At 40.1% G+C, this 22,094-nt stretch overlaps 1 protein-coding gene across 3 annotated transcripts in view; it reads left to right on the top strand.

Annotated features, from left to right (window-relative positions):
* CEP152 (centrosomal protein 152) overlaps positions 1–22,094 on the top strand; it is a 48,482-nt gene that overhangs the window by 22,412 nt on the left and 3,976 nt on the right. For 2 of the 3 annotated variants that reach the window (XR_004371386.2, XM_075069646.1), the window contains exons 11-24: positions 1,107–1,198; positions 2,167–2,333; positions 3,704–3,911; positions 4,829–4,957; positions 5,080–5,210; positions 5,386–5,514; positions 5,676–5,811; positions 8,566–8,757; positions 9,464–9,751; positions 10,398–10,529; positions 11,162–11,812; positions 15,683–15,857; positions 19,311–19,490; positions 21,934–22,024. Coding sequence is in view for 2 of the 3 variants with exons in the window: in XM_075069646.1 (XP_074925747.1) it covers positions 1,107–1,198; positions 2,167–2,333; positions 3,704–3,911; positions 4,829–4,957; positions 5,080–5,210; positions 5,386–5,514; positions 5,676–5,811; positions 8,566–8,757; positions 9,464–9,751; positions 10,398–10,529; positions 11,162–11,812; positions 15,683–15,857; positions 19,311–19,490; positions 21,934–22,024 (2,701 nt within the window). In the remaining variant the exon portion in view is untranslated. The remainder of the gene's footprint in view (positions 1–1,106; positions 1,199–2,166; positions 2,334–3,703; positions 3,912–4,828; positions 4,958–5,079; positions 5,211–5,385; positions 5,515–5,675; positions 5,812–8,565; positions 8,758–9,463; positions 9,752–10,397; positions 10,530–11,161; positions 11,813–15,682; positions 15,858–19,310; positions 19,491–21,933; positions 22,025–22,094) is intronic. The other variant, XM_032762961.2, reaches the window with a different exon arrangement.

Raw genomic sequence — 22,094 nt, 5'->3', positions numbered from 1 at the left:
TAAACTAATTACGCAAACACAACACAAACAAATCCCAAAACAATGCCAGTTTATGTGTAAACAACCATAGTTCATTTCTTGCTGGACTAGTGTCAACGTATCCCTGTTGTAGTTTGCCAAAAAGAGAGTCATTGAATGCTATCTCCATAGAATAGTTAAGGATTTGAAACTAAAGGAAAAACAAACCAACCTTTCAGTTCCAAGTAGTTCCTTAAGAGCCTCATTGAGGAGCATTAGCCAGACATTATAAGGAACCTTGCACTATTGCTTCCATACTTGTAAGTGATTTGTAGACAGCCTTGAAGTTCTCCATCTTTGGACCAGCATGTCTCATGATGAATTTATTTAATTGTTCGGTTTTTTAAGTAAAATAATACACTATTAGAGACATGCCTCTCCTTTTCCTGTGGATCCCATTTTAAAAACCTGCTGAAAATGAGAATTCTGATGTACATATATACAAGAGGCCTTCTTGATGAGGAGATGGTAGAAAAAGTCCAAATGGAGGGGAAAAATCTTTTTTTGTTAATTCTCTGTAATAAAGCAATAAGTAATTATGAATGTAACAGGTAGTATTAAGTGGGATGCAGTCGGCCAGCCAAAGAGTGATGAACTACTGTGGAATACCCTTAGAAGAAATATTAAATTGGCAACTTCATAAAATTAGTCTTTATTTTTGAATTTTTTCAACCTCTTTTCCAAGATAGCCTTGTTCCTGCTGTTTTTTGGCACAGTCACACAATTTCCTTTTTGCTCCTGGTTAGTTACAAGAAAAGTAAACATTTGACATGTCTTACTCCTCCTAATTTATATTTAAAAACTACTAGTTTAAAAAAACAAACAAACAAAAACTGAAGAAATAAGGGTTTCTGAGCCTCGAACCCTTGAACAAGCTGCTGTTTAAATCTGAGAACTGCAATAACCTTCTTTTCCAAGTAGCCAAAAAAAAAACTTTTTTTCCATCTGTATAACTTGTATTTTAATATAGCAGCATTCACGAGCATAGTAAATGGAGTAAGGGCTACAGTCATAGTCAATATATTTACTTTTAATGGTGAATTTTCAGTAATTATCTTCCTTACGGTAAGGGTTCTCTTTCTCTGTAGGCTCAATGCAGGAGACAAATCAGTTACGATTACAACTGCAGCAAGCCCAGTCTGCACAGCTGATAAGCAACAACATGAACAAGACTTTGCAGGTTAATTTACTTTATGAAAAGGGAAGGGGTATAAAGGGTAATCATCTGCTAGGCTGAAGCGCTTTATGGGCATGTCACGGAAGCTGAATGTATCAGTTGGTACTCCCATTACTGAAAGGAGAATGGCTCTCCAGAGTCACAGTGAATATTCCATGCCAGACTTGCTCATTAAAACACAGGGATACATGTGTCTCAGCAGGGCAAACTTTATGTAATGTTTAATTAGTGTGCTGGTGGGAGAAGAAAGGAAAATATTTAAAATTCAAGTCCGGTTTCCAGAGGGAGGAGAAATATCTAATTTAACTGGATAAGTAGGGACCATTGGAAGTATAATCTGGTTCTGAAGCTTATTTTTATGAGCAAGTATTACCATCATCAGTGAAGGGGGAGAATGCCTCTACCAATTATATGTGGAAGTCCATGTTCTCATTTTAGTTCAGATATTTAACTTGTAAAATCCTGCCATCTTTGAAACTATGAATTTTCTCACTGCTCTAGCTGCTACTGCAGCTAAACTGCACTCCCCCCATACAGAGAGATCCCCTTCATGATGATAACTGGGAGAAGAAAAGGAAGAGGTAAAGACATAAGAATCTGAAACCATCCCTTACCGGAATGCTAGCTGTGATACTAAGAAGTCTGTAATATACTGGACATATAGTGAGAGTAAGAAATATTCCCCACTTAGTTTTTAATGTAACTTATAGTAGAGAGGTTATCACATAAGTGATTGAGTAGTAACTGGTACTAGCAAAACAAACCATGTGTTTCTAGAATTTAAGCAATGCTTGGTGTTCAAATGTGTATGGCCTGTAAATACAGAAATTAGTTTAGTAACTTGAGAAATTTGTTTTATTTTTAGTGACTTATCTGGGGGAATTCTTGTTGAGCCTAAAAGGCTTGATTTCCTAGTTTGCTTTGACTTAGTTGACCTGCTATCTCTAATACTACTGTTTTGCCTTTTTTAGGAAGAGCTAACAGAACTAAAGGAAGAAATTGCTTTGTACGAATCTGCTGCCAAGCTTGGGGTGTTTCTGAATGACTCAAGTGGAGAACTTCATGCGGACATGACGACTGATTCTTATGTGGATTTAGGTATTAAAAATGTCAACTGGAAAAAATCAAGATTGCACAGGTATTGGGCGAATATCATTCTAGCAAAAAAAAAAAAAAAGTACTGAAACAGGTTATACAAATGATGCATCAGATCAGTCTACAATAGAAGATGCAGTCTGTACAAAATTATTATATCACTAAATTAGCAGCAGAGTATTTATAACAAACACGTGTAATGGTCTCAAGTTGCAGTGGGGGAGGTTTTGGTTGGATGTTAGGAAAAACTTTTTCACTCAGAGAGTGGTGAAGCACTGGAATGGGTTACCTAGGGAGGTGGTGGAATCTCCTTCCTTAGAGGTTTCCAAGGTCAGGCTTGACAAAGCCCTGGCTGGGATGATTAGTTGGTCATTGGTCCTGCTTCTGAGCAGGGGGTTGGACTAGATGACCTCCTGAGGTCCCTTCCAACCCTGATATTCTATGTGGAATTCTTCTTCACTTTGGTCCCCTCAGCATATTTCATAAATTACCATAGATTATTCTAACGTGGGAAACAGCGCCCACCTTCCGCTCATTTTGAACCATACAGGTCTGTCACATCTTATGCTAGGGTTACGTTGCACAGTGAGCACATAAAGAGAAAATCACGTATAGTCAAAATTACATTGAGTGTAATGGCGGGCAGAACGCCCACACTACAGAACCAGTATTTAAATTGTTATTTTTCTCTTTTTTTTTTTTTTTTTTTTTTTTTTGCCGACCGCATAAAGCTGAAATTGAGCATGTTAAATGCGCATAAGATGCGACAGAGCTTGTGCAGACCCTTCTTTCTGATATTTGCCTACAGAAGTAGTCTGCAGACTCTGTAGTATGAATATTAGGAGTACAGGAAAATATTTGGATGATAAATCTGTACACTGAGCAAAGTGTCTTATTGCAGATAAAAGATGACTATTCCTTACTTGTTGAAACTCTTGGGCTTCAAGAACAGCCTACAGAAATACGTACAAATGCATTTGGACACTCAAAATGGGACTGCTTATTTACTTGTTTAAAACAATATTTTAACCAACTAATTACTAGTTATAGCTCACAATAGCTCAATTTGTGCAAGGGTGAAGCAGTTTTCGGAAATGACTTCTTACTCCTGGAAACTCAGCTACTTGTTTTCTAATCAGTTGCTTAGACTAGTTGCTGAAAGATATTTTATAATGATAATTCATCAAATATACACTTAAAGTCCTTTCCAGATAACATAATAACAAAGCAAATGTAGTTTCTAGCATTACTTGAGGTACTTACTCATGGTGAGTTGTCTTCTTACACTTCTTTTAACTGTTCTATTGTTGGTAGATTTAGTTAAGTAAAGTAGAGTTGCTGCTTGTTCTGTTCTAAGCTTTTGGATGTCTACGGGTTTTAACAAAATTGGACTGGCTATATTTTCTCTAACAGTACTGTGCAGAACAGAGATTTGGATAAAGAACTTTCTAAAGATGAGCTCATCCTAGAGTTGAAAACTGAAATGGAACGTTTATTGGGCAGTAACAAAATGAAAAGAAATCAGATTTCTCAGTTACAAAATAATCTTAAGGACTGTCAGAGGACAACAGAAGAACTCAAGCAGCTATTGAAAACAGATAAAACCGCAAATGAGAATGAGGTTTGTTCATTTAAATATATCACTGAGCATTTCGACTTAATAGAACGAGGCAAAAACTTACTGGATTTAAAGTAAACCAAGCAAAATCTATAAGTAATCTCTCGTTTTTCTCTTGAGAACAGCAGTTACAAGTAATTTTTTTGAACTATATTTGCAACAACGAAATGAAGCTGTTCTTAAACTTAAGGAAGGGATTACTGTTATGCAGAAATAGAATAAGTAGCATCAGAGAAATTCGAAATAACTGGCAGATATCTTTAAACTACCTCCAGAACCTGGATAGTTTGTGTTGCCTTTCAGTTGAGTTTCTGGTATGAGGACTTGCTTACAAATGGCTGCAAGCTTTATTGACTGATTACTTTAAACTTCTCTTGAGGGTTCTGTTTCCTTGGAGGAAAGCAAATCACAACCTTTAGCTGAAAACTGCAAACCGTACAAGGAAGGAGCAATCATTTGGGTCAATGTAGCATTTCTCCCATACTACCTTTTTTCCCCATATTGCATGTTAATTTGTAAAATGGCTTTTATAAATCAGACAAACTTGCTGTAATATGAAGAAAGCCATTACTATCCAACATATTACATGTGCAAACTGTGGCCTGAATGGTGGGGAATGAACGTATACCCTGCAAAGGCCTGATATCTCAGTTAGATGGTAGTTGGCATTCAACGGTGATACAGGGCATTGACGGCATACCTCTTGAATGGACCCTTTACAAAAAATCATAAAGATTGTCATATGGGCTGAATACTTAAAATCATAGTGTCCTATATTTTGCACTGAAGCCATTGCCTTTTACTGCCCTTTTTTTCCCTTGATACAAAAAAAATTGCTTAACATGTTAACTTCTAAAGCAAGTATGTCTACATGTATGTCTGAAGAGTTGTTCCAACTTAATTTTATGTTTTCTTGATAGCCTAAAATAAGTAGCGTAGAAAATCTGACTGAAACCTTGTGGTCCACTCCATCTGCTTCTGATAATTATCTTCAAAAAGAGCTTCTGAGACTTAGAAAAGTGAATCAGGATTTACAACAAGAAGCTGAGGTGAGTTTGTTATATTTGCCCTAAGGGAAAAAGGTTAAAGACCCAGCCAAATTGTCCAAAATGTAAATTAGAATGCGATCTTTAAAAAATTTTTTTAATGATTTTGACTTTCTTTTGTATAGAACTATAGTTCATGTATTCGAGAGCTTAAAGCAAGTGAGGAAAAACTGAAAATTGCAAACCAAGAACTGTGTAGTCAAATGAGACACATGATTCAGGACTTCGATCGGGATAAACAAGAAGCCGTTGACAGGTAACTTTGTTAAACGCATCTCCAACCTTAACCGCATGGCCTTTGTAGGTCCTCTTGTACCACCTTTGTACAGAGATGGTGGCATTGGACCTCATGTTTATTACCAAAAAAATAAATTCAGCTGCACTTGTACATAAACAGTTGAATGAAGCTTTAACTTTTTTCTCCATCCTAGGTGTGAAAGAACCTATCAGCAACACCACGAAGATACAAAAGCCCAGCTTCGGGAACACCTCGTGGAGAGGCATGCTGCAGAAAAAGAACAACTCATTCAGGCTTACGAAGAGACCATCTCACAGTTAAAGTAAGACTTCTATCAATGTTGACATCCTTAATTAGACTGAGGGTCTGTCATGAAGTGGCCCTTTTCAGTCACACTTGAAACAATTTCCTTTATAAATTTTGAACAGTTTGTGATCGTGTTTGTGAATTTAAAGAATAACAATTTAAAATGACTTATGTAAGGGCTGACATGGATGAGTTGAACAAGGAGATGATTGCAGTGAAGGAATGTTACATAGCAGTCTGTGGAGAGAAAGACACACTGGAAACCACTTTGAGGAAGAAAATTGAACAAGAGCAGCAGTCAAAGGAAGAGAAGGTACAAGAGAAAATATCGATTAACGTTGGAGAATGCTTTGTATATAAACTAAAAGTATGGGAAAGCTGTTGAATTTCATTACTTTTCCTTTTGGCTGATGCATTCCATCAGGAGTGAAGGGGCTGAGTTTCACTTCTGGTTTTTGTTCATGGGACAGGGTATAAATCTATGTACACATTTGAGCTACAGCAGAATATCTGCTGCCAATGGGAAGTTCTGTCAGAGAAAAATGATAGAATATAGCCTTTATATGGTACCTAAACTTTGGTTATCCTTATTTGTTTACTCATACCTTATTGTGACATTTTAACATTGTTCCATGGAAAAGTTGTTTCTGTTTAGGACCACTGCTATTTCTGGCCTTTATTTCCTTCTCCTTCATATCCTCCTTTCTGTTTATCTCCCTCATCTTTCTTTGCATCTATATTCTGTTCTGCATTTTTCTCCCTGCAACAGTTTCCAAGTCCAACCGTCCTGTGACCTTCGCTTATACCCCTTTCCCATTCCATCTGCTAAAAGGATCAGTAGTTAAATAGTTAATCCTGACACTGAATTGCCATTGTTAGACTTTAAAGTTGACATTTCAGTAAGAATAAAAGGCTACAGGGGAGTTCACACTTTTGAGTCATTGTTCTGAAGCTGTCTGCACACTTAGGGCAGACATCCTTATGTAGGCTTATACTCAAGGCTTGTCTGCACTACAGAGCCCTTACAGCAGGGGTCTCAAACTCAAATGACCATGAGGGCTAGTTCATTGGCCCGAGGGCCACATCACTGACACACAAACCCTTGCTGCCCCTGGCCCTGCCCGCACTCCACCCCTTCCATAAGGCCCTGCCTCTTCCCACCCCAACTCTGCCCCCTCCCTGCCCCCAGAGGGTGAATGAGGGGTCTGACAGGGGCTCAGGGCAGGGAGTTGGGATGCAGGCAAGGGGCTCACGGTGCAGAAGGGGTGTGGGATGCAGCAGGTGGCTCAGGGCATGGGGTGCAGCAGGGGGCTCAGGGCAGGGAGTTGGGGGGCAGGGGGCAGGAGGGCTTTGGGCTCCAACGTGGCAGTGGCGTACGCTGGGGCCAGGGCAGGCTGCCGGCCCCAGCCCTGTTCTGCTCTGGGAAGTAGCTGGAACCATGTCCCTGTGGCCCCTGGGAGAGGGGGGGACTCAGGGCTCCTCATGCTGCTTGCTGCACCTCCAGGTACCTCCCCAAAGCTTCCACTGGCCACAGTTCCCCGTTCCTGGCCAATGGGAGCTGCAGGGGGGAGGGGCGGTGCCTGACAGAGCCCTCTGCTTCTCCCCCCCCCCCCGTGCCTCCATCGCAGGGACATGATGCTAGCCACTTCAGGGAGCGATGTGGGGCTCAAAGGGGGCAATCCGGTGGCTGTAGTTTGCCCACCCCTGGAAATAGCCCCGTGGGCTGCGTGTTTGAGACCCCTGCTTTACGATATAGCTATGCCAGCATAGCTTCGTAGTGGAGAAGCACTGTAAACCAACAGAAGGAGTTCTGCTGGCATATCTACACCACCTCCTTGAATAACATTAGCTATGCTGACAGAAGCACTCATATGTCAGCATAGGGGTGAACTGATTTAAATCAAGGTGATTTAAATCAGCAAGTGGAAAGCTTCAATTTAAATCATGGATTTTCATCAACTTTTCCATTTGTATTTCAGTTATTAGCTAAAGAAAGGTGCATTTTCATTGGTTGATATAACCATTAAAACATGTTGATTTACAGCTAAATAGAGTCCTTACCAAATGGAGTGTACGTATTTTTGCTTCATAGGAGGGTACACTATAACTAATATATACATTTATTTAAGCAATTATATAGCTTAACGTAGCTAATGGAAATTCACTTCTCTTGACCTGAGGTTTTTCAGCAATATGAATTTAGTACCTTTGTGTTTGAGGTGCACGTGAAGAGGAAAGTAATTTGTGTTGGGCTTCTTTTTGTTTTGTTTAAACTGTTTGTTTTACTGTGCATTATGGTAGTGGTTTGTCTTGTAGATGTGCAGCTATATCCGAAATTTAACGAATGTAGCTATCAAAAAATGCTGTGTTCACTAGCTGATAGCACACATGAAAAGGTGCATGATCAGTGTAGCTTTCTCTCTCCCTCCTCCTAGCTGTCCTATGAAAAATGTAGTGGATGGTTAGAATTGTGACATCAAATGTAGCTCCTCTGACTACCTCCTCATTTGCATACATCAATCCTATTTAGCATTGTTATGACCTGAAAAGGGACCCTGTACAAATTGATTCTATGTCAAACTTATTCAGCATACAGGCTAGACTTATTTTTCTAACTGCGTACAGGGCAAGCTCCATCTGGAATCTGAAAAGTGTTTTCTCTTTCTCATCTATAATGACTGTGAATTAAAGCTACCCAGTTTTTTTGATTCATGAGGTAGAATACAATCTGTTTTGTTTTTCTATAGGTGTATTAACTCTGAAGGGGCTATTGGTGTGTAAGCTGTCTTCTTTAGCAAAGCAGCATAAATGGATGGATGCAACTCAAAACACACTGGGAGCAGATATGTTGACTCAAAAGTCACTTTTACAATAGTCACTTATGATAATAATCACACTTTATCTTAAAATATTAATCAAGAAGAAAATCCGTCATCAAGAGGTCAATGATAAAGTGCACAGACTTTATAGTCTTAATTAGGTCTCTTATCACATTCCAATCTCTTATTTCTGGTGCATGTTATTGTTGGCTAAAGTTTGTTCAGTTGTATGCTTGAATTTTGCCTAGTTCAAGAAACGGTTATTGGAAGAAAAAGAAGAATCTCTTAACCATCTGAAGACTGAACTAGAAGAAAAGCACAGGAATTCTATTATAACAGCAAAAAGCCAATGGCTGAAAGAAAAAGAAGTCAGTATTAAGCAGCAAGTGGAAAATGAAGTGGCATTAGCCAAAGTCCAGTGGGAGAAGGAACAGAAAGAGGTGTGGGGCTTGTACTTATAGACACAAAGAAGTCCATAAACTTTTATATTAATGGACACTTAGGGGCAGATCCTCAGCTGTCATAGCTCTATTTAAAGTCAGTGGAACCACAACAACTTAAACCAGTTGAGGATCTGTCCCTTTAAGCCTAATCCTGAGAAGTACTGAGTTGGTGAAATCAATGGGAGTTGTGGATGCTCAGTATATCTTGACCAGGTTTTAATTTAAAATTAACATGTAAAATTCACAATAACTGCACCCATAAGCACATCTAAATATTTCACTTGAATTCTGGAATGGGTGATTCAGCATTTCTACTTGCCAGTTGCTTTAATAGCTATGCAAACTTATTTGCACATTTTCTATCACCTTCTCTAAAACTATGGCATGGGAACACAAAAGTACTCTGCCTTTGTTACTAACTACATGCTCCTAGGTATTGATTTGTTACATTTAACTTGAGCGCTCTAATGGGACCTGGTAAAAAGTATCTAAAGAAGCTTAAATTCCACTAACTCTTCAGAAATGGAGGTCGTCTTGTCTATAGAGAAACAACTTTCTTATGTCCTCTGAGCATGGGTGTCACTCTCTTTTCACAAGGAAGGGGGTACATGTCAACTGAGACTACATATTTGACCAGTAATAATTCTAGTTTTTAGGTATTTCAGCAATATTTTTTCTTCTAAAAAAATACTCTCTTATATAGATCAAAGAACAAGCTATCCAGGAAATGGAAAGAGTGTGGCAAAGCAGACTGGATCGAACTCTAGAGGAAACTAAGAAAGCTTTAGTTGAACTCCAAGACTGTGGCAGCCAAACCGACCAAGTAGCCATAACAGATGAAACATCAAGTAAGGAGCTTGCAAGGATGGTTGAGGAGCAAAAATTGCAACTGGAGGAGGCACTGAAAGAAAAGGAGAAGGCTGTTAAAGAGGCCTTGAAAGAACTTGAAACAGAACTGGAGAGGAAACATCATGAAAATATTGCCAGTCAGGTAGTAGATACATTTCACCCTGTTAATTGTTTCACAGCGTTCAAACGTATGCAAAGTGGGTGTTACCAAATCAGAATGGTAATGATTTATGCTTGCTTGTTTCTTGCTCTCAGTAAAATGACAACATAAGGTGCAAAGTAGAGAAGCTGACCCTAAATATATGTTTTAAGCAGAGCAAATTATTACAAAGCAGGTTTAATTGTACTGTACTTGAGTACTTTGACTTCCTGTATTTGATAGCCTCAAAAATTCTAAAAATATTAGTCTTCTGTTTTTTTTTCTGCGTGATGTTATAGAAATTAACAGATTTGTATTGGGACTTTGAAAATGTGGGGTTTTTTTGATGTGGGTTTTTGATGTGGGTTTTTTTTGTTAATTAGTTTAAAATACAATGAGTGCTTCTTAATTCCTCTTTTTTTTTTTTTTTTTGGTAAAGTACCTCAAGCTCTAATGCAGTGGAATTTACTGTTTTTAAAAACAAAGATGCAGTAACTTTTTGGTACTCTACTCTCTGTAAACACTGGCAATTCAAATGGAAATTCAGTTGGTCTTGTGTTAATGTACAACTTCACAGTGTTAAAAACGAAACCACGTTTTAATTCTAATGGTTAAAATGACCTCTTCTTTCTCTATTCCTCTTTTGAAGGTAGAAACAGCTTTGACCAAAGCTCATGCTAGGTGGCTGAAAGAATTAACAGAACTTGAAGAGTACAAAGCAAATCTAAAAGCAGAACGCGGGAAATGGGAGAGAGAATATGAAATCAGTGCAGCAAAACAGGTAGCAGAGAATACTTATTAGGATGCTTGGCAGTTCACTAGCTTATTTTATTTATTATAAAATTTTTGAAAAAAGCTTAATTCAATTTTCCAGCAAAAAAATTAAGCATAGGCTTTGTTGAATCAGGGCTCAAGTGCTATGCTAAACTGAAGTCTTAGGGAATTACTCTGTTTAAAATTGTGGGTAGATTTCTCTGTTAGTGGAAATAAGCAGAATTAGAATGATGAAACCAATTTATGGCAGCTGGAGCCAAATCATTTGTTACTGAAATCCATAATAGGATATCTAGACTGACTTACAAAACTCTTCTGACTGCAGTGGAAAAACACTTGTAATTGTTCTTTCTGAAACTACTCCATTAACGTTTCATCTTAATTGGAGAGTTTTCTTTTCCTTAGACTTCTGCAAGATGTTTAATGTATAGTAAAGCTGGATATCACATTGATTAGGTAGGAGGGATACTGTGTATATATACATACTGAGCAATACAGTACAATGTGTGCATCAACACTTTCAAACAGTGTTCATCTGTTTGTTAAAGTTTAGATGGTATAGCCAAACATACCTAACATGAAAATCCTTAAGGGTTTGCTGACGGACTGTTTTTTTAAAATATATTTTGCATTCTTTAGCTATCGCTAGTTCTTTCAGCAGCTGAAGAGAAATGGAAGAAACAACTGGAGAACACAGAGAAATCTGGAGCCAGAACCAAAGAGCTTGAAGAGAAGATCATTTCCCTTAGAAAGGAACTAGAGCTAAAGAAAGAAGAAATCCCTGCAACTGTTAAAGCAGAGCTAGCTCAGGCTCGTGCTCAGTGGAACAAAGAAAAGCAAGAAGAAATCCTCCGGCTACAGGAACAAAATGAGCGAGACTACCGTTCATTCTTAGATGACCATAGAAATAAAATAAATGAGGTGCTTGTAACAGCTAAGGAAGATCTTGTGAAGCAGAAAAATGAATTGCTGATTCAGAAAGAGGCAGAACTTAAGATGTGTCTGGACCAAAAGCAACGAGAATGGGCAGCTCAGGAAACAAAGAGACTCCAAGAGGAAATTCACCAATATGAGGAGAAGATTCTAATGGAACTTGAGTTCCTGTTAGGAGAAATCCATGAAGAACTAGTCAAGAACAGAAATAATGAGCATACTTGGCAGGACACATGTTCCAATAGTACCCTTCAGTTGAACCACCAATACAAGGACAAGCTAAAGGCTTCCCTACAGAAGGCGTTTAAGGGCACAGTGCACACAATTCTAGAAAAAGCCAGGCAAGAATGGAGAGAGGTAACAGTTCTATAAATTAAAAATATAACTTTGCCAACCATGAGAAGGGAGTTCTCTGACAACTGTAATAGGACTTTGCCCATCCCCCAAGAAATTATATATGATATTTTGTTTCAAAAAAGTAAAACGATTGAGTTTCTTACTAATCTGTTACTAAATCTTTAGAAAAGAGATGGAAGATTCCCTCTTAAATAAATAAGTGAAAAAAGAGGACTGCAGGTATAGCTTTGGTGACATTTTAAATATTTAAGCCAGACAAATTCAATTAGAAATAAGCACACATTTTTAACAGAGAGTGTGATTAGCTATTGAAACAAACTCCCTTGCTATCAAGACTGGACACCCTTCTAGAAGATATACTTTAGTCAAACAGAAGTTATTTAGCTCAATATAAAGGTAATTGGGTGAAATTCTATAGCCTGTGTTATTCAGGAGGTCAGACTGGTCTTCTGACCTCAACTCAAGAAATTCATTAATAGATTTTAAGTTGGTTTAGAATGTTTATCTGGAGGAATTTCAAAAATTGTCTTCCAAAGTCAAAGAAATTAATCCTGTGTTCTACAGGATCAAATAGCCCTTTAACAACAGTTTGCATATTTTACAAGTCGTCAAACTCTTATGCATTATATCCTATAAACTGCTGATATAAACTTGGTGTAATCTTTTGAATAGAAGTTTAAAAGAATGAACCCAGAATGCTGCCACCTATCCTAGCTGTATACAAAAGGTATATTGGAAGCACATGCTATTGATTTTACCCGAAACACTTCAAACCACAAAGCAAAAAACTTACTCTTGCTTTCCAGTTCTAACATATAGTACAGAAGTGGGCAGACTACAGCCTGCAGGCCACATCTTGTGACCAGTCCTGGTCCGGGAGGCTAGCCCCGGCCCCTCCCCCACAGCCTCAGCTCACTTGCTCTGCTGCTGGTGCAATGCTCTGGGCGGCAAGACTGTGAGTTCCTGGGGCAGCGCAGCTGCAAAGCCCAGCCTGACCTGGTCTCCGTGCTGCTTGGTGGCAGCGGCCTGGCCCGGCTCGGGCTGGGCAGCGCAGCTGTAGCGCCACCAGCCACCAATGCTCCAGGTAGTGCGGTAAGGGTAGGAGCAGGGGGGGGGTGGATAGAGGGCAGAGGAGTTCGGGGTGGTGTTCAGAGTGTTTGGGGGAGGAACAGGGGGTTGAATGGGGGCAGGGCCCCCAGGGGGTCATTCAGGAAGGAGGGGGGGTTGGATGGGGTGGCAGGGGGCAGTCGGGGCAGGGGCAGTTGGATCGGGCCGTCAGCAATAAGAGATGGGGTTGGATGAGGCAGTGGGGGCCCGGAGGAGGGGAGGGACAGGCAGGGGGTGATGCAGGGAGCTGGTGGGTGAGGGATAGGCAGTGGGGGCCCGGAGGTGGACAGGGAGCAGGAGTGTGTGGATGGGGCAGGGGTCCTGGGGGGGCCATCAGGGAACGGGGGGCGGGGGAGAGTGTTGGATGGGACAGGATTCCTTGGGGGGGTGATGGGAGGTGGGGGCTGGCCCTCGACCCGCTCCCCTAACCAGCCCTCCATACAATTTACGAAACCCAATGTGGCCCTCAGGCCAAAAAGTTTGCCCACTCCTAATATAGTATGAGTAAGGCTACGTTTTAGTCATGGGTGTTTTTAGCAAAAGTCATGGACTGGTCACAGGCAGTAAACAAAAATTCATGGCCCATGACCTGTGCATGACTTGCACTATATACCCCTGACTAAATCTTGGGTGCTCCGGGGCAGGGAGTGGCTGGGGACTGCTAGGGGTGTTGGGTGGACCCTCAGAAGTCCTGGAAAGTCACGGAGATTTCCATGACAGACTCTCGGCCTTAAGTGCAACATAATACAAAGAAAATAAACAGGAAAAAACTTTAGCTGGATTGGGCTCTCAACTAGAAGATTGAATAGCCAGATAACACTGCATTCACACATACAACAGCTTCTTGTCCTGATTCTGGTCTCTCATCATTGTAAACCTGGAATAATTCCACTGAAGTAATTTTACTACTATGAGCAGTATTGGATACAATGTCTAATTCTTCCACAAAACCAGGTTGCCATTTGATGTTACCGAATTCCATCCAATTGACAATGGATGTATTCTGCACTGTTAATTTGAACATCTCATCGTTGCTAAGGGTCCTGGTGTCATGTTTGTGCTGATTGCACTGTTTCATCAAGAAATTCATCCTGGAATGCAGTCTTACATACCCAATATGACTATTGCCAAATGGACAAACCAGGCTGATTAGTCAGAAGCCAGTAATTCTTCTACTTTTCTGATCTATATTGGGTGTGCCATGGGGTTGAATCCTCCAAGCTTGATTGTAGTAATGACACCTGTGTAACACTTCTACTTCTGTTAGCTTTGTTGAGACCTTCAGACCATACATAGATCTCAGACAGTACATAGATTTCTGCTTCTCTCTGATATTTAAAAATTAGAGAAGGCAATTTTAAATCAGTCATACAAAGAACCTACTACAAGCGTGACAATTTTTTGAAAATGTATTGTCACAGATTTAAAATAGTCTTGCTCGACTTTACCAGGATAGTAAAAATTCTTATCTTGCCTGTCTCCACCCTGAATATCTTCTTACCCTCTCCCCTAAAAGGAAATGGGCAGAATTTACAAGGCTCAAACAAGACCAGAAGTAGAACTCTCAATACTCTATCAATCTTACTTTTCATTTGGTTTTCTATTCTTTATTTGGAAAATGCCCCTCCTGCGTTGCCCATCATAGCTGTCACTTTTGATTTATGGGGAGCAGACCAATGGAGCTTCCATAACCACCCAACATTATGTAGAATCTGTCATTCATCTGTTGGGGAATCATCTAAGAACATGGCAAAAACACATAGCATCTTGCCATTTATCTTATCCCTTCAAGAAAGGGAATGTGAGTAAGGAACTACTTGTCATAAGGCTGCTACCAGTATGTGGTGGGGCAACCGATTTCTGCTTAAAGCTCATCCCAATCTCAATCAAATGAATAATTGTAAATTTAATTTTTTTCTGATAATGCATAGAACGAGGAGTTTTTACATATGCCTGGTACATCTGGTCTAAACAATGAGTCCTGTTTGAAATGGGACTATGTGAACATGCACTAGGTATCTTTTAATTCAAACTAGCCAGGTCTACAGGGGGGCAGTTACAGTGCAACAGTTTAGTGGATGCTGCAGCTGACATCCCTATTGTCCGCACTGTAGGGCCATGTCGACAAGCCTTGAGAGGCAAAAGGCTTGGTGAAAGCCCTTGGCAAATAATCAACATTATTAATATTCAGTTAAACTTCTAAACTACTGATTATTTGAACCACTTAACTATCCAATGAGTTCTTTGGGATTCCTTAGCAATTTCTTCTATTACATTTGCCTCAACTACAAACAAAAAAGTGAAATTCTTTTTCTGCCCTTCCCACTATCCCTAGTCAAGCAGGAACTTTATGAATAGGATCTAATTCCTTTCCACTGGACACATCCTTGAATAGTTTCAGCTTGTTTTAGGCTATGCTCATTTCTGCCTTATTCAGAAACTAATTGAAACTCACCAAAAATACCATCAGGACGACAAAGTACTAACAAAGTTGCAGCTATGAATAAGAGAACACTGGTAAACTGGCGGTAGGGTAACGTTTCTCCTTCCACCTTGAATGTGCAGTTTTAGAACTACAGTAAAGGTTTTCCCATCTTGATAGGTCTCTAGAATAAATTTGTTCAAAAGCTAATAGAGGCATTGTGGGATGATCAATTTGTGTTTGCTTCCCAGACTGTTTCTGGGTGTGGCTATTTGCAAGTATCCATGAACACTGTTTTGTACTACTTACTGAGTATTCCTGATATCTGGTTTCAATTACAGAAACGTGAAGAACTAGTCTTCAGTTTAAAAGAAACAGAGCACTCTTGCATGCAAAACGGTGAAGGAGAAACTGGGGACAAGGCAAGACCACCTATGTATGATATTGGACTCCAAGTAGAAATACAAAGAATACTAAGAAGGCAGCCACCTTTGCAAGACACTGAAATGGATAATGGTAGTCTTGGTTTTGCTTTTCAGTTAAATCTTGTAAATTTCATTATGCAGCATATAATATGTATTTTTAGCTAGTATCAGTCTTCTCTAATAACACTTGTCACTTGTAGCTAGACTTTCAAAGGGAACATAGGTGTCACAATGCGGAGTGTCACCATGCCTAACTTTAGGTCTGCCAGAAAATTACTGGGATCTACAAAACCTGAGTGAGGTGTCTAGACTCATTATAAAATGAATGGGGAGAGGTGGGCACCTCAGAATGGGATTCACAAAGCCAGCATGGTAGATAGCTCCTTGCCAAAACTAGCCAAAGGGAGATGCCAAGCTGACGGAATGTGTGCTATGCCCAGCACCTATCTTGAGATAGCTGGCTAAGTCCAGGCTGCAGGGAGGTGCCTCCCTCTGCTTGGGAGTCTCTGCTGCAAACAAACCCTTGGTGTTAGGCTCCTATGACACTTTAGCAAGAAGCTGGGGGCAGGGGATGGGAGGATAGGATTAGCTCGCTGATAAGGTTTAGCCCAGTGGTTAGGATACTAACCTGGGATTTGGGAGGCCCGGGTTCAAGTCTTCCCTCCACCTGAGGGAAAGATGGGATTTGAACCTCTTGGGTGGGTGCGCTAACCGCTGAGTTATGGGATGTTCTTATTGGGGCTTGTTACCTATTGTACCCTTTATGTTGAAATATTATTATATTAATTGGAAAGGATCCAATAAAACCCATCTTAGTTTTCAGGTTTGTGTCTGTAGGTCGGTTATAGAAAATTAGTTTAGTAGAGGACCTCTAGGTGACACTTTGGTCAAATCAAATTGTATTTAAAAGAAAAATGGTTAGTTTGGTGCTAATGGTACTCTTTTAATGTTAATTGGAGCTCTCCTCAATTTTAACAAAACTACTCCTTTTATAATCTGTTATACTACTAATTAACATTTAGCCTAACCATTACTATAGTCTTGTTTCCACACCTGACTGATTCTTTACATTACACATTATTTAAATTAACATCTATGGCAATGTCCTTCCCATACTATCAATATAGATAGCATTTTAATAAAACATTCACAATTTTTTAAAACATTTTATTAAAAACCTTGCTAAAACTGGTTAACCAAAACATAACCACAGCATAATCTTGGGTCATGTCTTTGCTAATAGTAATTTTCCCATCTTATTGTCTACAACTTATCTCTAACTTTCCCACACTAGCAACCTCAATTTCCCAGTCTCCTCTATGCTTAGGCCAAAACCTAATTTCTATTTAACATAGGCTACGGACACCCTCAGTCTCTCCTGTTGAAGTGGTCCCAGTTTGGATAAATAATGAGTTATTGGGCCAGAGAGAGACAGTAAGCATGAGAGAGTGACTCTGTGGCCTGGCGGTGCAAGCATTCACCCAGGATCCAGTCCCTCTGTTCCACTGACTTTTTTTAAAAATTATTTATCTACAATGGAACAGCTTTAATAGGAGAGACTGAGGGAGCCCCACATCAGAATATCTCATAACCTAATGGTTAGGGCACTCACTGGAGAGGTGGCAGATCCCTGTTCAAAAACCTTTTCCTTCTCAAGTGGAGGTGGGACTTGAACCAGGGCACCGTCCAATCCCAGGTTAGACCTTTCAGCCCAGTGGCTAGGGTAACAAGGAACGTTCTCCTCCTCCCCAGCTGTTTTGTTTAAACTCACCAATGGGGGCCTAATCCAGTAGGCAAAGTCTGAACATTCCTATTGGCTCAGGCCCCGCAGACAAGTTAGGCAAATGAAAGCATATCTTCCCCTAGTTCGTGGCTAACACTGGGGCTTAGCCATCTGGATGCCTGGTGTGGAGCTGCAGTGCGTATGCTCAGACACAGAAATATAGGTTCTTAGAGAAGTTTTACTGCAAAAATTTAAAGGCTGAATGAGTTTAGGTGCCTATGGGGTTTGGCGGAAGCCATGTGTGAGGTTTGTGAATCCCAAGGGAGCCTGATTCTGGGATTTACGTGACTACTGCCACCTTAGTCGCCTAAATCCTTTTGTGAATCTAGCCCTTGGTGACTTATGAAATCAAAGGACAAACACTCTACTATAATTAGTGAATATATGGATGATGTAGCACACTTCATATGTTCCTTGATTCCCCCGCCCCCCAATTTAAACTAAAAGTGTCTCAATACTGCATAAACGTCTATTTCATTAGAACAGAAACGCTGCAGTGAGTGTATGGCACTTGGTCACTAGATTACTGATCCAGTGACATAATTTATTTTTGTTTATTTTTAATAAAATGTTGTAGGCTTTCTGGTTTTAAAAAGTCAGTCTTCACAATGTGAGCGAATAGGCACCGTCTTCGGCTTTGCATCCAAATAATAAGTCAAAGGGGGCAGAGGTGGACAAAAGTACTGCCATGTTTTGCATCCAAGTCCCTGTAGGGTAGGTTATATAGGGCTGTGTTTGTACATGGTACTTCCTAAACCAAAAGCTCTGATCTCAGGTATGGATCATGCAAAAACCAATGGTTTGGAGGTCAAACTATAGCATTCCCCCATGGCGCGTATGAGTCAAGGAATTCCATGTTCGTGTTAAATATATTTTGTCATGCTGGGTGAATCCTGGTTTGTGACAAAGTTCAGATTTTTTTTTTTTTTTTTTGAAAATCATGGAATTAGTGCTCTAGAATAATCTGACTTTATAGTATTTTAAGTTAACCAGAAATGTTGTAGCTTGCTCCCAAAGGTCTTATATACAGTATGGCAGGGTCAGGGCCTGTGCAGCTGGAGAGAAACATCACAGGAGGCCCCCAGGTTATGCACAAAGACCTCTCTGGGGTTTCATGTTTGCTTTTAGAGTTCTTATGCTACCAAAAGAACATAAAGCAACAAAACTCAAGAGAGTCTCTGGCCCTATGCCCATAGTGCGGCTTAAATTCCTTCACCACCAAAATAACAAACCATCTATTAAACACAACATAGTATATATAACCAGTGCAGCTCTTCTGCTTCTGGAGCTCCCTCTCCTGGCTGAGGAAAGCAGCCCTTTTCCCTCTCCAGGAAGTAGCCCAGCCTGTCTTTAAGTTTCTAAACCTAACTGGACTCAGCTGCATCTGATCCTTTCCAGCTGGGAGTGCCTCCCTGAGATGCTCCAAGAGTCCTGCTAGAATTTATTTAAAAAAAAAAAATACAGTCCCCAAATCCACCCCACTGTGTGCATCAGTGGTACCTCCCTCTACACTCATGGCACTGCTGGGAGTGGTATGTTGTGGCTGCAGTGCACAAAAAGACATAAAATATATAGACCCTGTAACAAATACTACATTTGGATTGTGTCTATAGCCTCTTATGAGAGTTTTAGTTAGATAAATAGTGTACACTTTCCTAGGGTGTAAAGGAATATCTAATTAAAACCCTAGAAATAATGTGCTTGATTTTGGTTCTCTTGATTCTATGGTGGATGTATAACTTGTAGTAATTACTATTGCAGATCAGAAATGTGAGAAAAGGAACCTTTGGTCTCATGAAGATTTTTGCTGTGACCACTGTTGCCAACAGCTTGAAACAAAGGAGAGAGAATGCCAGGATCTAAAAAGAAAGCTGGAGAAAACCTGCAGGCACTTCCAGCTTGCAGTAAGGGAACACAAAGCTAAAGCAGAGCAAATCCGAGGTTAGTATCTCTACTCACCTACATAGAATTCTGAATAGTTTCATTTCCTGCTGTTGTATGAATCTGTCCTTCATCTTTGAGCTGTCGAGTGCAGCCACTGTAATGGTACACGTCTAAATAACGTCTCGGCCCTAATAAATTCATTTTCTAATAGTAATCATTCATCACAGAACTTTTTCTTCTGAACCTTTATATCCTGGGGACTAGCGCAGAGATCCGTGTTTCGATTCATTCTGTGATCTTTGAATGGGACTGTTCTAGGAAAATGTACTGACAATGGATGTTCTTCGGGCACTTGTCTACCTGGATCCCACTATAAGCGTGTATGTCATGTGTTCACGAGCCTGTAACCTTTTAGCCAGCAGCATCCACTGTGGCTGCTTGTGTGCTCTGCAGGGTATAAAGAGTTGAGCGGTCCCAACCGCCACACAGTTCCTTCTCACAGCCTGTGGTAGTGAGTAAGACCCCACTATTCTCCTTCTTTGCTATAGCCCTTAGATTGTTTTAGAGTTAATAGCTTAGTTTTAGTCTTAGTGTAGTTTTAATAAGTTTTAAAGGGACAGTGACTTAAATAATAATTAAAAAGGAGGGAAAATCCACACAACTTTTTCCCTTTCTTTTTAGAAGCTTACCTTGCTCCTGAGGAATAGGTCCCAATGGCAAAGGACCAGCTTTAGAATCTTCTCTGCTTTAGGAACAGTTATGCCTGCCCAAGATGCACATACAAAATGTCTGCTTTTTTTAGGAGAGTCTCTTTCCCCTAGCAAGTGTGTCATTCGGAACTCTTTTTTTCTAAGTGCACACAAACAGCTCATGATACTCAAGGAAGGAAGGAGCAGAAATCTCTGGAGGGAGCTTGGATCAGTTGCCTTCTCTAAAAGTCATCGCCCCTCTGGCTTACCTAAACCAGCTCCTTTGAAAATTGCATTGGCACATGAAACTTCAAAGACTGTAGAATCATGTTCTTCTGCTGTGCACTTCGTCCTCTATCTTTGGTGATAGACATTGCTTCCTTAGCACCATTGGCATCAGTGCCATATACTACAGGTTCATTTGGTACCTCATCCTGATAAGACTTCTTCTGAGACTCCTCCATTGGTACCATCAGTCATAATACCATTGATATTGCTACTGCTTGCTATGTCCTCCAAGGCTGCTTTCACATCTCCTGCAGATCCTACCATCACTCTGGAACTGAAGTCCCCTTTGCTTGATCTGTCTCTTTATCTCTGGTATCTAAGTCTCTGCTGGTACTAGAGTCCAGGGTGCCAAAGATGGACCAATGAGAGATGCTCTAATGGAAGAAAACAGTGAAATGAAGATGAAACTCAAAGATACTACTCCATTGTGGCAGCTTCTAGATCAGATGCTCAGCTTGGCATCATTATCGTACAGTTGTGATTTAGGCAGAATTGCTTTGCCCTCCTTTATACGCTTGTTGTGAGGAGTTTGAGGTTGAACAAGGTACATGCATATCCCCCATGGACACTGCTAGCTAAAAGATCTGGGCTCGTGGCCACACTTACAGTGGAATCCCTATGGACAAGAGCATCTCTAAACTCCAGTTGCTGTAAGATAAGTAAACTGTTTTTCAACATGCTTCACTTGACCCCTCCTCCCTACCTGGTGTCATAGTTGTTGCATTAAGCTTTTTTTTTTTTTTTTTTTTTCCGAGAAAAGCATGCTAGATGCTTTGTCACAATGAATGTTTATACTCAGTCCTGTCTACCCCAGCAAGACGACCACTTCCATCACTATTGTAAGAGGCATGCCCACTCACTGCATATCTTGCTCTCAGAGCCAGTGATTCCTGTGTATTTAGCTTGTGCCATTGCAAATTTTATGGGCCTGGCCCGCTAAAACATTTAACTACACTAACCATTGTGTACTGATTGAGTCAGAGGTGAAGATTAGGATCTGTGGACCCCCAGTATATTCAGTGTGCAGACTCTGACAGTGTTTAAATGACTTTTAGTATACAGTCAGATTAGACATACACAGCGAATCCCATCTTTCTTTGGAATGTCAGCTGGTGGTTGTTAAAAATACCATGATGCATGTGTGCAGTATAAAATATGTGAAATGTTCTTTTCCTTCTCCCATCCCAAAGAAGTCTCAACTTTTGCACTATAAGTAACCTTTCTTCCTCCCCAACTTTTTCCTTCTAACATTCCTGCGCTTATGCCTGTGGCTAAGAGTAAAAATTACATACAAAAACCTGTCTATACTACCACTGAGTCCATCATACTGCTTTTATATTCAGACTTCAAATGACATATGGTCTAGTTAATTCCTAACTATGTGATTTTGATGGCATGGCATATTGTAGCTACCTTTTGAAACACTGGCCACTTATCACAGAGGCAGTAATTTTACATAAACTATGCAGATATTTAAATGGATTAAAAACATACAGATCAATTAACTGTCTTGGTTTTTGTAGAAAATGAGAGCGTCCTAGAGGCTCTAATGGAAGAAAACTGTGAGATGAAGATGAAGCTCAAAGATCTGAAAACATACAACACACCACCCAGGTATTTTTAAAAAGCCTGAACAAACTGGCTTCCACAGAAGTCATCCTACCTTGTAGTTACAAAGTACTGC

The sequence above is a fragment of the Chelonoidis abingdonii genome, chromosome 9 (genome assembly GCF_003597395.2).
Source record: "Chelonoidis abingdonii isolate Lonesome George chromosome 9, CheloAbing_2.0, whole genome shotgun sequence".
NCBI lineage: Eukaryota > Metazoa > Chordata > Testudines > Testudinidae > Chelonoidis > Chelonoidis abingdonii.
This window is presented reverse-complemented; position numbering and strand designations above follow the sequence as displayed.